A 13,482-nucleotide genomic window follows, 5' to 3' on the forward strand; every position below is an offset into this window, starting at 1 on the left:
ACACCACAGCTACTGAGAATGGTTGGGTTAACACCAAACGGCACTTATTTGTCTGCCCAACGCAAAAAGATAGAGAGTTGGGTTGCTTGGTGACTTATCTAACTCAAAGGGACACACACGAAGACAAGAGCCTGTCTTCTCACTCTTCTGTCTTTGTTTACGCATGCTCAAGAACTTTAATTATGTCAGTGTAATATCCTCTGGCAGAAACGCATCTGGTATGTGCCATCACACCGTTTAGCATTTTTAATGTAATATTTTTTAACACTAACGCACCACTAGCAGGTAAATATGATGCAAACAATAGCTTCTGTCTCCATCACTGTTCAACGTTAGACACAACCTTAATGAAAACCCAGAAACAATGAAGGCAAGGAACGTATAAGGGGTGTTATTTGTAGTCTTCTCTGTAGTAACAATGATATAAATGTGAAGAAATTAAAGTGGACGAAATGACAACTTGCCACGGGCAGGGACGAACCTGCAACCTTGAAATAAACATGTCCGATGCTCTACCAAGTGAGCTGCAGTGGTGCTCGTCTTCCTGTCCACTTTGTCGGGTATATTTGGGCAGTAAAGCTAGAAGTGTTAGTCAGCGCTGCTCGTAGCCATGACCACCAATGTGGAACACTCTGTATTGTGCTGCCAGCTGGCGTAACGTAGCAAATGATAGTGGACATCGACACACACAATAATCCCACGTTGTGTCTAACAAAGAAAATGAAGCCCTGAAAAGTTCCCTTTTGTTCATTACTAACAGAGTGTCATATAGACGACTTCATGCCTCCAGGCAGAATGCAGGAGACTTGTTAATGCTCGTCTAGCGGACACGCAGTGGCCATGCTGAGCACCACCGACAAGCGTAGTTTGTAACAAGTTCATGGGTGGGAATCAGATGGAAATTTTTGCAGGCTGAGAAATGCCTGGCCTGTTTTGGCAATTGACGACTATACTGACTCGTTAACCTTTGTCAGGCAGGGGCCAACAACGCAACACAGTCGCAGCGGGTTCATGGTCGGGCACTGCTGGACACGTTCTTTCGCGGTTGATTCACATTCTTTCACGGTTGATTCATTCACGCGGGTGATTTCTCACTACATTATGCACCATCTGTAAAAGAGATGGTGCATACCATACCCCTACTGAACTGTGCCAAAATGCAAATCTTCCTGCTTTAGAATTAAGGACAGCAGTGGAAAGATTAAAATTCCTGTTCTTAATTGTCCATAACAAGCTTAGGATTAATGGGCCCAACTTTTTCAGATTATCACCGAATCCACGTTTTTAGACACAGGCATAGTATGTATATTGAACCTCCATTGACGCGAATCGACTCCTTTAGTATAGCTATTTTCCACAAGTAATTAATGAATGGAACATGCTGCCCGATTCACTGGTTTCCTCTTCATCCATTTCTGCATCTTAAACGAGCTTCATACTCTCACCTATACGGGTCATTCAGCGTTTACAAACACTTATCATTAACCGTTACGATGTGGTCTCGACAAGTACATTTGTGTTGTTTTTTGGTTTTTGTTTTCCTTGCTTCTTTTCTCTTTGTTGCATATCTCTGAAGCAAGCATGCTGCAGTGCCTTTGAAATCATGTTTACATTATGTCGCGTGTATATTTTATTGAACTGTACCTGATTGTTGATCCATTCCTGTAATGACCCTTCTAGGATTAACAGTATTAATAAACAACAACAAAACAACTTCTATTGTTTTAAACTCTGAGTCTTTTATTTTTGGACCAGTACAGACGGAATGTGAGAAAAGGTTTCAGACCGCAAAAGGTTAAGTGTTTTATAATGAACATGTGAGCAGCACAGTCGCCATTTTTTGAGGCGTGTCGGTGTTTGCATGGCTCATGTCTATGCACGATGGTTTGCCACACATCACGTGTCTTGTTTCGCAACGATGCCACTTGAAGAATGCTTCAATGCATGCAAGCGGCAGTGGCATCGCTTCGTTCATGACACGGGCTTGCGCATTTAGGCCGAGCATTACGATCGGTACGGCAAAGAATCTTGCACATAGCGATTGACATGGAACACTTTTCTTTTACAAAATGTCAAACTATCGCACACCCGAGACTTCGTATGCATGAAGACGCGCCTCATGGTTTTGGCATGTAAAACCCTAAAAATTATTATTATTATTCTCATGCATGAAGACGCCATTTACAGTGCACGGTGCCTAAAACGGTATACAACATAGATGGCTTATAATGTAAGTTGCCAGAGTCACAAATATCCACACTATAAGCGGTACCACACTGTAATCAAAACAACATTTTTGAAATGCTCTACCTGTGCAAAACATGACCAACAGGCAGCCATGCGTTTTCAGCTATCAAGGCATGCAACTTGGGGGTAAATTTGCAAATGTTGAAAGGTTAACATCCGCGGACCTGCGGTGCCGACATAACGAATGAATGAATGAATGAACTTTAATTAAGGTCAGTATGGCAGTTCATTTCAGGCGGGGCGGGGGGAGAGGGGATTAACCCCTGTCCCGTCCCACCCTTCGTCGATGATGACAGCGGTGCCTCAGGTGAGTCCTAGGACCCGGGCGGCATCTTTGGCTTGCCGGACGGCCCAAAGGGCGCAAAAAAAAAAAAAAAAGAGTGCCGTAGCGAAATGCCGCCGACTAACTTTTTGGACCTCCTCGTTCATGCCGATTTTGCTGTGGTACCACACTGCACAGTAACTATACATTGAACGGCTATTAAAATTCCACATGCTTTCGATTTTCGGGCACGTGCGCGATGTCAAAAACAGTGGCCACCATGAACCAACAACACTCTAGACTTGAACATGCACACCCTCGTTTTCGTTGAAGTAAACTTAAATCACCCCCTCTAAATGCAACAACTATAAATACAACAACTGCAAAATGTTTCGTTGACTCGGCACCAACCCGCAACTTTGATCGTCCACAGCCACTACCGATGAGGCAGCTAGCCCTCGTTAGGCCAAGCGTGCAGGTTGCAAATTGGCATGCCGTCACGGGAAGCTTGCCCAAGACAACACGGATATCAGGCACAGAAAATATCGTATCCCGGAGTGGGCAGCACACGTGAAACAAAGTTTCAGTTTGCGGTCAGGAGAACAGCCACGCCTACTATCCTGAAAAAGTCTCCTAAGCTTGTAAGTTCGCATGCTGGTGGCACAGGCAAAAGCTCAGTCACATCTTAAAGGGCCCGTAAACAGGCTGCGGCTTTTTTTTTACACCCCCCAAACAAGCTCGCTAATTCGTACAGTAGACCGTGGCGATCACGTTTTCCGAATATTACAGCGCCGCGTGCCGCGCAGACCCTTCATTTCGAAAAAACGATTCCCGCGCTTCTTCCCTACGGCTGACCCATCCTCCTCGTACACGCAGTGACGCAAACTCGGCGATCGGCGAGTTGACGTAGCACTGAGCTAGTCGATTGGTTTAAGCCAGGTCTCAACAAACAGTAGTCGAGTTAACGTCAGTTCCTGTTCCCACCCGCCGCTACGAAACTGCGCCTTGTTTCTTGGCCCTGCGATGATGCGGTTTCGGCCACGCAGAACGCATTTGTCATGCGTATGTTCCCCGCATTGCATGGCACCTGCATAGCACCTGCACGCAGTTTGCCTTCGACATGATGATGATGATGATGATGATGATGATGTCTGCTGCCTCTTCCCTTTGGAGCGGGAGATCGATGGGCTATGCTGGATCAGGCAAGGAACAAAAGACAAAGCGAAGGTTAAGTTCAGAAGAAAATTTTAAAAGGTCGAAGGAGAAAGGGAAGAAAAAGAAAAGAAAAAGGTTGGTCAAATCCAATGCGCCGTCGGCCATAGAGCCAAAAAACCGAGTCAGTAATCAACTATATGCCCTCGGCGCATCATAGCCGCCGCTAGCAACACGTGGAGGAAGTGGTGTTCAGTTGTTGGCTGCAAATCGAGCGGAGAAAGGGGGAATCTCCGGTAGCTCGGACGGGTCGCCCTTGCGGCAAGCGGGGTTCTCAACGCTTTTCTCTCGCGCCCCTTCGTCGTCTTGGAAAGCAAGGACGCATTCCTGCTACATTGTGAACTGTCACAAAGGTTCAAAAATACCGAAAAGCCGAAAACTGCCCGTCAAGTTGCGGAGCACGTGCGACAATGTAAACAATAAACAACCAGGAGCTGCAGCAAGCGGAAGTACATTGCGACTGATCCCGCTCGCCGATGACGTCAATTGCTGACGTCGTGTCACGTTGCCAAAGTGGGCGGAGTCACGACAACGGGCTATGCCTTCCCCTCCCTGTGGAGGAGAAGTGTGGCGAGGACGCGCGAAAATTTGAAACCAGCTGAAACGGATGTTCTAACCCCTGTAACTTCCTTATTATAGCACGTATTCGCAAAATTATTGCGGCAGCATGTTCACATAGCAAAAGTGCGCATATTTCCCTTCATTACAATTTTTGGACCTCGTGGTTGTTTACTGGCCCTTTAAAGCATTGTCACTTGTGGGGGAATTGAGGTTGCACACACCATGTCTGTGCTCTACGACGATGCAGCTATTTTCCTGACAGAAAATCAAAGAGCCAAACAGCGGTAACTCGTACTTCATGCAGATGCGGGTTCCCGTTCGGAGCGCAGTGCACGCACAATAAGCAGTCAGAGCAAAGGCTTCTCTGTTGCCTAGGCAATCGTTCCCTCTCCTCACACCACACACATCGCACTACTGCCCCCCACAACCTTTCCTTCCCCTGTTTCCCGTTCGTTCGCTCCGCGTCCACTCCTCCTTCACCTCTCTCCCCGGCCAGTCCACTTCCATTGAGAACACGCTCACTTCCTCGCATCTCTAAGGATTTTCCGGCAGCCGCATTGTAACCACATTATAACTTTCATCTTAGGGGACTATGCAATAAGCGGTATGCATACAGATGAAAATTTATGGGTGGGTAAATGGGAGTTGGAAAAACTGCATTATAACCGGTCCTGCACTGTACCCAGTTACGTTATAAATGGTCTGAACCCATATGCGGAGAGTACGGGGGGGAGGGGGGGGAGCTGGAGGGCTCGGTCCCCCCCCCCCGAACTGCTTGATGGGGAGCACAGACCCTGCTGGCGCCGGCCCTGGATATTTTTTAAGAAATTGGCTTAGGCCCTCGTTTTCTGACGATGGACTGCTGGCCGTAGCTGTCCAGCAGCTATTTCAAAGAGGGCTGTTTATGCCCGCTTCTTCTTCATTTCAAGATTTTAAAATTCGATCATGGGCCAGGGACAAGTCAAATATTCAGCGTAAAATGTCCCTCAAACGAATTTGTACGTGCAGAATATGCAGGGCCGTAACTAAGGGGGGGTTGATGGGGTTCTGACACGCCCTGAAATTTTTGCATGTTTTAACCTTTCGGGTCACACTAAAATACTTGCACGCCTTCACAGCGACCATCAGTTGCCAAAGTTAGCCGGTCTACACTAAAACACCCCCCAAAAAAATTTCTGAGTACGAATGTGATAATATGTTGTGTTTATGAACAACTGAAGCGAACGCTTAAGCTATGGCAAGTCTTGAGCCGCGTAGCGACTGGTTTTCAGAACACAAAAATGCAGTCAGTCAGTAAATGCTTTCACGCAGACTTGCTCGCCAAAAAAAAAGGTTAAATTATTGGTAGTCTAAAAATGCCTGCCTATAAAAGTGCCAAGATGGTACGCATTCTTTATTTATCGGCAAAGGGTTTTACTACCAGTTCGGTGACCGAAGAGCAACTCAAATACTCATCCAGAAACAACCTTTGACGGAAAAATTTGTAAGCACACCTTCAAACAAGGTGTTGTGGTAGCAAATGGTATTTGCTACCTTCTGAGAATGATTTTCGGCCATCTTAAATTGAATTCACTGGCATAGTTAAAGCTTCCTGTGCCAGCATTAGCCCACTCTCTCCTGTCTGGTGCATGTTTTAACAAAGTAAGGCATGTTAATAAAAAAAAATGGCGAAGCTTGCACTAAGCCGCGCAAGGCTTGAAACAGTGAAAATGGACGATTCCGAAGACTTACCTGATTGCTTCTAGGTTGTTTCTAGGCCTTAGCTAAGTGATGCAGGTTGTTTGTTGGCTGCTTCTAGGTCGTTGCTAGGCATTAGCTAGGTGATGCTAGGTTGTTTCTGCATTGATTCTCAGTGCAGAGAAGTTCGAGTTAAACCACAGACAGTCACAAACACGGCATGGTTGTCCAAACTGCAGAGACAAACTTGCACTGAAACCAAGCGTTCGCAACTTCCATAGATCTACGGGCCCGTCGTCGTTGGCGTAGGCCTTCTATCGCTTCGGGGTCTTCTCGCAGCCACCATTGCCTTTCCCGTTCCCTAGTATTCCCTCATTGCACGTACTCGATGTCCTTGGCTCGCCACCGTCGCTACGCAGCCATTTGTTGTTGGGCTAACTGTTGCCTTCTTCATTTTTAGTGTACGGTGAGTAGTGAGATTTACCCAATTTCTGTGGCACATACCCCTTTATAATTATGATAGTCTTTTGGTTCGTCGGGCAAGGAACGATTTGCTAAACAGCTTTGCTCTTAAAATTCGGCAGATATCCCATGCATTATGGGAATCGATCTTATGCGATACAGTCAGCGAGTAGCAGCCTATGCGGCCTGATTCGCTTTGAGCCAAGCGTAACATGGTCGATCAATGTCTTCGTGTAGATTGGAAAATAAGTCTTGAGTCTCCCACCAGATATCTTCACAATAATATTGCGGTGTCGGCACCTAAGAGGATATATATATATATATATATATATATATATATATATATATATATATAGACACACACACACAAAGAGAGAGAGTGTAGCCCGGTCATAACGAAGTTGGCGGGAATCTGAAATTAGATCGCTATAACCGCTTTTTTGCTATATCTAGACTCTAAAAAAGATCAAACATTATGCAGACCAAGAAACAAATTTATTTACACTTTCCGAAAAAAGCGATCAAGGGTCCTTTGCACGCGTTTCGCAAGCGCACATTTCAGAACACGGTGCTCAACGTTGTCCAACAGATCGCAACTGCCCTCTTCAGAGCACAAGTACATACGCAGCGTGTCTACAGCTGCGAGAGGTGCTCCGGCGGTCCCAGGCTGAGACGCACCAATGTCGTCCCCTTCGCCATCCGAGGAACTGCTATTTGCAGCCATTCCCCTTTCGGAGACGCTAGCAGCGAGTTCATCGGTGGTGAGCTCCTCCATTGCGACGAGGCCTTGATCCACCAGGGCAAATTCCTGATAATCCAACCCGCTTGGGACAAGGCTTGCATTGCCCGCTGCCTCCTACAGCTGCCCCAAGCTCGTCACTGCCGCGCCACCATCCGCTGCAGCAGCATCAATGTCTGCTTCTGGTGTTATTTCTTCGGCAGCGCTGCTTCCCCGCGAAAAACCTGCTTTCTCGAAGCAGTGAAGAATGGTCTCAGACTTCACGTCCCGCCAGGCTCCGCTTGCGAAAAATACCGCCTTTACTAGCGGCACCTTCAGGTCGACAGCGTTGTCGGCTGTACGGATGTCAATGAGCCGACGCTCAATGACACGGCGGCGACAATGCACTTTGAAGCTTGCTATCACTCCCTGGTCCATCGGCTGCATCTTGGCGGTTGTGTCCGGAGGCAGAAAAAGTATCTTGACAGCTCTCAGATGTGCGTTAACATGGTGTGCGCTGCAAATGTCCAGCAAGAGCAGCACTTTGCGCTTCTTCGTGGACGTTTCCTTATCAAAGTCTGTCAGCCACTTCCGGAATATCTCCCCCGTCATCCACGCCTTTGTGTTGTGTGTGCACGCGACAGGCATTCACAGCACCTTGGCGAAGCCCCGCGGTTTCTTGGGCTTGCCAATGACCAATAGCGGCCGCTTGTCGGAGCCGTCCATGTTCACGCACACGAACACTGTGATGCGATTTTTTTTCCCCCCCCACACACTTGTCAGTCTTCGCCGCGAGAGTTTTTGCAGGCAACAGCTGAAAGAACAGATTCGTTTCATCAGCGTTGTAAATATCTCTTTCGGTGTATGTCTCAAGAATGCGGCTCCTGTGCTTCACGATCCAATGCTGGAGACCGTCCTCGTCAATGGATGTAGCTTCCCCGACAGTGCTCTTGCATGTGATCCCACGGCGGTCTTTAAATCGCTGCAACCATCCGTTGCCTGGGCTGAAGTTCTCGTGGCCGAGAGCAAACCCCAGACGTTTGGCCTGCGCTAGCAGGATCGCCCATTGAGCGGGACGTCCTTAGAACGAGCATCTACAAACCATTTGTAGAGCGCCGCTTCGGCATCTCCGTAAGTGGCAGCGCGGATCCGCTTCCGTTCACCGCTGCCAACGTCGTCGTCCAAGACGGCACCAATTTTACTTGCATTTCTTATGATTGTCACCAAAGTCGACTGTGCTATGCCGTACTTCCGCGCAATGTCGGTCTTCTTAATTTTCTACCGAACTTCATCCAAAATGGCACGTTTAACTTTTAGAGAGAGCACTTTTCGTTTGGTCGTCGATGAGGCGGTCGTTCCGGGTATGGCTTGACTCGACATAAAGACATGTGCATCGGCGTAAAGTTCGCCGATGCACATGGGCAGGCCTAGCTGCAACTGCGGCAAGTCCAAGCGCACTACGATAATCCGCTTTTCACCAGTGAGACAAGTCGAGCGAATGAATGCTTCTGCTGCTCAACCATGGTCAAGTCCAAGTGCGCTGCAATAATCCGCTTTTCACCTGTGAACAGAGACACAGCACAACATGTGCGAACGGCTGCTTCTGCTGCTAAGACTGAACTGACTGAACGCCACGAAAGAAAGAACGGCTTTGTGTGTGACAGGTTTGCGCAGAGCCGCTGGCGGAGCGCCACCGCCGCAGCCAGGCTTAGGCAGGCCTAGAGTTGGTGGTGCCATGCCGTGGAAGAAAAGCAATTTAGGTGCACACCAACTTGCTTCGCTTTTTCACCAAAATGAGGTGCCACAAGCGGAACCGGTCTAAAGCGGCCACAGTTTCTGAAGCTGCCCCCCCGACCTCCTCTCTGAAGAGAGGAGTACGCCATGAAACAAGATAAGACCGCGGCAGTCGGCCCGCCTGGCAGTGGAAGAAAGAATGGGAAGCGTTCGCGAGATGGCTACCGGGTGAATGTGTGGTGCGGTGAAGCAAGCTTTCGCAGGGAGCCAAGTGGGGCTAAGTGGCTGCCGGAAGCCAAGAATTGGCTGTTTTTCGGCCTAGTTGATTCATGCAAAAGCTCAAAAGGTGGTTTGATGGGGGTTTTTTTTTTTGTTCTCGACAAAAAAACCTCGCTATATCCGCTGAGTCGCATTTTTTTTACTTCGTTAAAAGCGGACTTAAAAGGCATTGAAAATGCGGAAATTGGGACGGGAAATCAAGATCACTTCGTTATAACCACTATTTCGCTGTAAGTGGGTTCGTTATAAATTGGCTACACTGTGTGTGTATATATATATATATGGGGAGAGTTAGAAACATGGAAGAGCAAGTCAAGTCCACGCCCCATCCGGAAAAATGAAAACTCCCCACCTGTGGTCTGAACTGTAGCCGCATCTGTAGCCGCGAGCTTCCCAACTATAAGCAACATGCCGAACCATCAATAATGGAGATCACCCGCACATATTTTCGTTAGACCAATTATAACGAGGAAAAGCCCGCCGGTGGAATGAGGGGGAGTGGATTCTGCGGCAATATGAAAAAGATGCATAGATTTTTTTGCCCCACGAAGAACATTTTGAGCCCAACGCGCTTCACTGCTGTTTAAGGTGGTGAAATATGAATTTTGCCACAGTTGGCACAAGATACTCTTGAACAAGCGCAGTAAGACGCAGAGGGATAAAATGTAGCAAAATGGCGCAGTTGGACCGCCACTGTACAATTATGCAATCTCAGAAAGGTCGTCCTGCAAGGCCATATGAACGACTTTTGTGTTTTCAGCCTTTCTGGCTAGAATGATAGACCATGCCACCCATCCTCATTCTCGGCCTGTCCACTGCAGGACGAAGGCCTCTCGCAATGACCTCCAGTTTACCCTGTCTTGTGCGCATTGCGCATCACTCGTCCTGTCCACTTATTCCATTACTCATTTGTGCATTTTGCTCAGCGCATCTACATTACAAGACAGAGCTGATTCCGTCTCATCCCTATGAACTCTTTCATTTTGACACTCATTTAACTCTCTGCCTTCCTCGACCACGTTTCCCAGCCCTTGGTGACCATTCTGTTGCTTGTACTGTCCACCAGTTGGACTGACGTTTGACAGAATATGGTGCACACCATATTCTGTCAAACATAGCTTAATAAAATATTTGTGGCGCAACTGAAACAAGCAAGGAAAAAAAGAGAAGACAGGATGGGGCCCATCCTGTCTTCTCTTTTTTTCGTTGCTTGTATCCATTGCGCCACAAATATTTTATTAAGCTATGCACCAACTCGCCCAACATCACACTCTGTCAAACATGTTTGCAAGTTCAGTTGCGCACATATCCTTTCTTTTCACTGCCTGAAGGACGTTATCTCTAGTTTTTTGTGACGTGAACTGCACCACAATGTGTTGCGCATCCTTATCCTTCGTGGGAACTCGGTGAATTACGTAGCACCATCTCCACCAATAGCAGTAGTCGTTTTCGAGCACTTGCACAGAGCTTGACCCACAGTGCTTTTAAGTGCTGCACTCAAAGTTGAGCTTGTGCAGAGCTGGTCAGGCACACTTGTGCTCTATAAGCACAGTCAGAGCTACGATACACCCTCTGGCTTCGACGGCAACCTCTGTGATTCATGCAGAAATCACGGAAGAGAGTGTGTTTCTGTGGTCATGACGCACGAAAATATTGACAGATTTAATTCTGCAATTTCTAGATACCTAAATGACTTCACTGCAATTATGCTGTGTTACCCCCCTTCAAATGGGCACTGAGTGCCCAGCTGAGGATGTCTGCTGTTGCATAAAACTGAATATGTTTTACCCGGCTAGGGTTGTCACATGTCCAGTTTTCGACCGGCCCAGCCAGTTCTTCAGACAGCAGGCCGGTTGCTGGTCTGCACCCAAGACCAACCCCTATTAACTGGGTTTTTTTGTCATAATATCGCAGTTCTTTATTTTCTGTGGTGTTTTATAAGTGTCAGTTTAACAACTACGATGGTAAACATTTATCGTCAATCACCAAAACTTTTATGCTATTAGTCAACCACTTTTTATGATCCCTTCTAGTGTACCGATAATTGGAATAGATCATCTTATTGCATGCTTATATATATATATATATATATATATATATATATATATATATATATATATATATATATATATATATATATATATATATATATATACACACAAATGTCCTATGCTCTTGCGGCATGTGCACTGTATACATTTTAAATTCCAATTTTGTTTTCCTGTGTGTGCGGATAGTTCTACCGTGGCAAGCTCTAGTTTAGTACCAAACATTTGTCTCCATTTCTTTTGTGGCTTTCCGCATCATCAAGCCAGTCAAGATGGCCGGAAGAGTTTAGCATAAAGAAATAATGTGTGCTGTGAGGAAATCTTTAGTGTTAGTTCTTGGATATGTTGCTTGCTTGTGGGTTTTTTGTTTGTTTGTTTTTCTAAACTTGCTTCAGGTTGAGTAAAGTTTTTTTTTTTATCATCTGTCATATTTAGTAAGTAGTTGAATAAGAGCATGGCAGAGCATTTGTATGCTAAAACAGTTAAGGAACTTTGTCGTGACAGCGCCCACACATAGCACTGCGTGTGGTTGCATGTGTGCCTTTACTGTCCTTGTCTTTCGTGCTGTTCCCCCTACGATATGTTCAACCAACTAGCCAACAAGTTCACCCTGCAAGACAAAACATGGCGACGCAGCAAGGCCTGCTGGGCCATAGTTTACCGAGGTTCGGAGCAACATACCGTTTTGACCGCGGCGCCATAAAGACGACCCACACACAAACCACGATGAACCTCCGACCTTCTCAAGCTGCAGCGTCGTATGTTAAAACCCCCATGGAGAAATATGAGAGGTCATTCAACGGCAGAGCTATGCCGCGCTGAAAACTACAGAGAACGCATTGACTACTTGCATGCGTTTCAACTAACCTCCGAGAGGTGGCGCTGTATGTTCGGGCCTAGAGTGACTGAAACTCTAGGGATGTTCGCGCACGTCGCGTGCAACTGCGAGTACTTCTGTGCTTTCTGTTGGAGCACATGTGCTGATTTTGCATGGTTTCTTGCGGCACGAATAGTAGCTTTGTGAACCTGTGATGGGCAAAAGATGTTTTGTACTGCACTGCAAGACCGCATACAAGTCGTGTCAGGAGAAGTACTCATTATTTTATGCCCCGAAAGACAACGAAAGACGGGGTACACGACGCGATAATAGACGCAAAGACGATTTGATTGCTATACAAAATTACAAAACGAGCATTCACTACATTTGCTCACATGTATCACCCTGAACCAAAGTGGCTCAGACGAGCACACCGTCTGTCGGAAACTGCTAGGAGCTTGAGTGGGCGCCGTTCAAACACCTCTTATATTGCTCCACATGGGTTAGAACGCGGTGAGCTTTCATACTTTGAGCACTACTGTGAGAAATTGCTGCATTATTTTATTACTTCCAAACTTTCGTATAAATCTATTACTTTAGAGCAAGTGGAGGTTAACGATACGTTTATGATTTCAAATGTCTTAATGTGACACCACCTACTTAGTGCCTATGGCAGCCGGCGGTGCCGCATTGTTGTTTTAGGAGCGCAAGAATGCTAGGATTTCAAACGGGCGCTATTAAATATAGACTGCACCGAAATATTTAGGGATCGACATACCCAATGCTGATTGAAGCAGTAAAAATTACAACCGGGCAGCTTCATTTTCTTTTCGCGACCCCTTTAACGAGAACGTTAAGGGTTTCAGAATGGCCGAATGTTGGCACATCGCTAGCGCCTCTCTAACAAGTGCGGTTTTTGGTGTGGGTCGCGAAAGAAGAAGAAGACGTTGATGACAGACTCTCCCACGCTGTTTGCCTGTGTGGTGTAGAGTCGCCTGTGCGACATGCAAGTTATTGAGTTTAAGAAAATTATTCTACATCTTTCTACTACGTCTCGTGTCTTCAATGACGCCGAAGACAACATTTGTTTGTGTCTGTAATTTCACCAGCCTGATGAATTCAGATGCAAAGAGCTTTTTATGGAGGAAGTATGCACGGTTCCTCTTCAGTGCAGCACATTCAGAGCAATAACCAAAACCTCACTTACTTTCAGTACAAGCGCCATTCTGGTGACGTGTATTTTTATGCCAGCCTGGTTGGTTAGCTCAGTGTTAAGTTTTTGTGGGCATATACTACATTAAGTTTATTTTGCTCAAGGAAAGCAACAGTTACATTAAATGGCACTGCACGCCGAAGACTTAATATGGCCTCTACTGTTCAACATTACCTCCATCTCTTGTCAACCTCCCCCTCTGATGGGTCGGGCTGTTTTTTTTTTTCCTCGGGGAAAGGTGGAAAATGAAGA

The 13,482-nt window shown here is 46.6% G+C and overlaps 1 protein-coding gene across 1 annotated transcript; it reads right to left on the reverse strand.

Moving 5' to 3' along the window:
- Positions 1-7,277: 7,277 nt before the first annotated feature.
- Positions 7,278-7,751, reverse strand: LOC119378602 (tigger transposable element-derived protein 6-like). Its single transcript, XM_037647679.1, has one exon. The coding sequence runs from the start codon at positions 7,749-7,751 to the stop codon at positions 7,278-7,280; it is 474 nt and encodes a 157-aa protein (XP_037503607.1).
- Positions 7,752-13,482: the final 5,731 nt, after the last annotated feature.

Source organism: Rhipicephalus sanguineus, unplaced genomic scaffold (genome assembly GCF_013339695.2).
Source record: "Rhipicephalus sanguineus isolate Rsan-2018 unplaced genomic scaffold, BIME_Rsan_1.4 Seq8931, whole genome shotgun sequence".
In the NCBI taxonomy this organism is placed as follows: domain Eukaryota; kingdom Metazoa; phylum Arthropoda; class Arachnida; order Ixodida; family Ixodidae; genus Rhipicephalus; species Rhipicephalus sanguineus.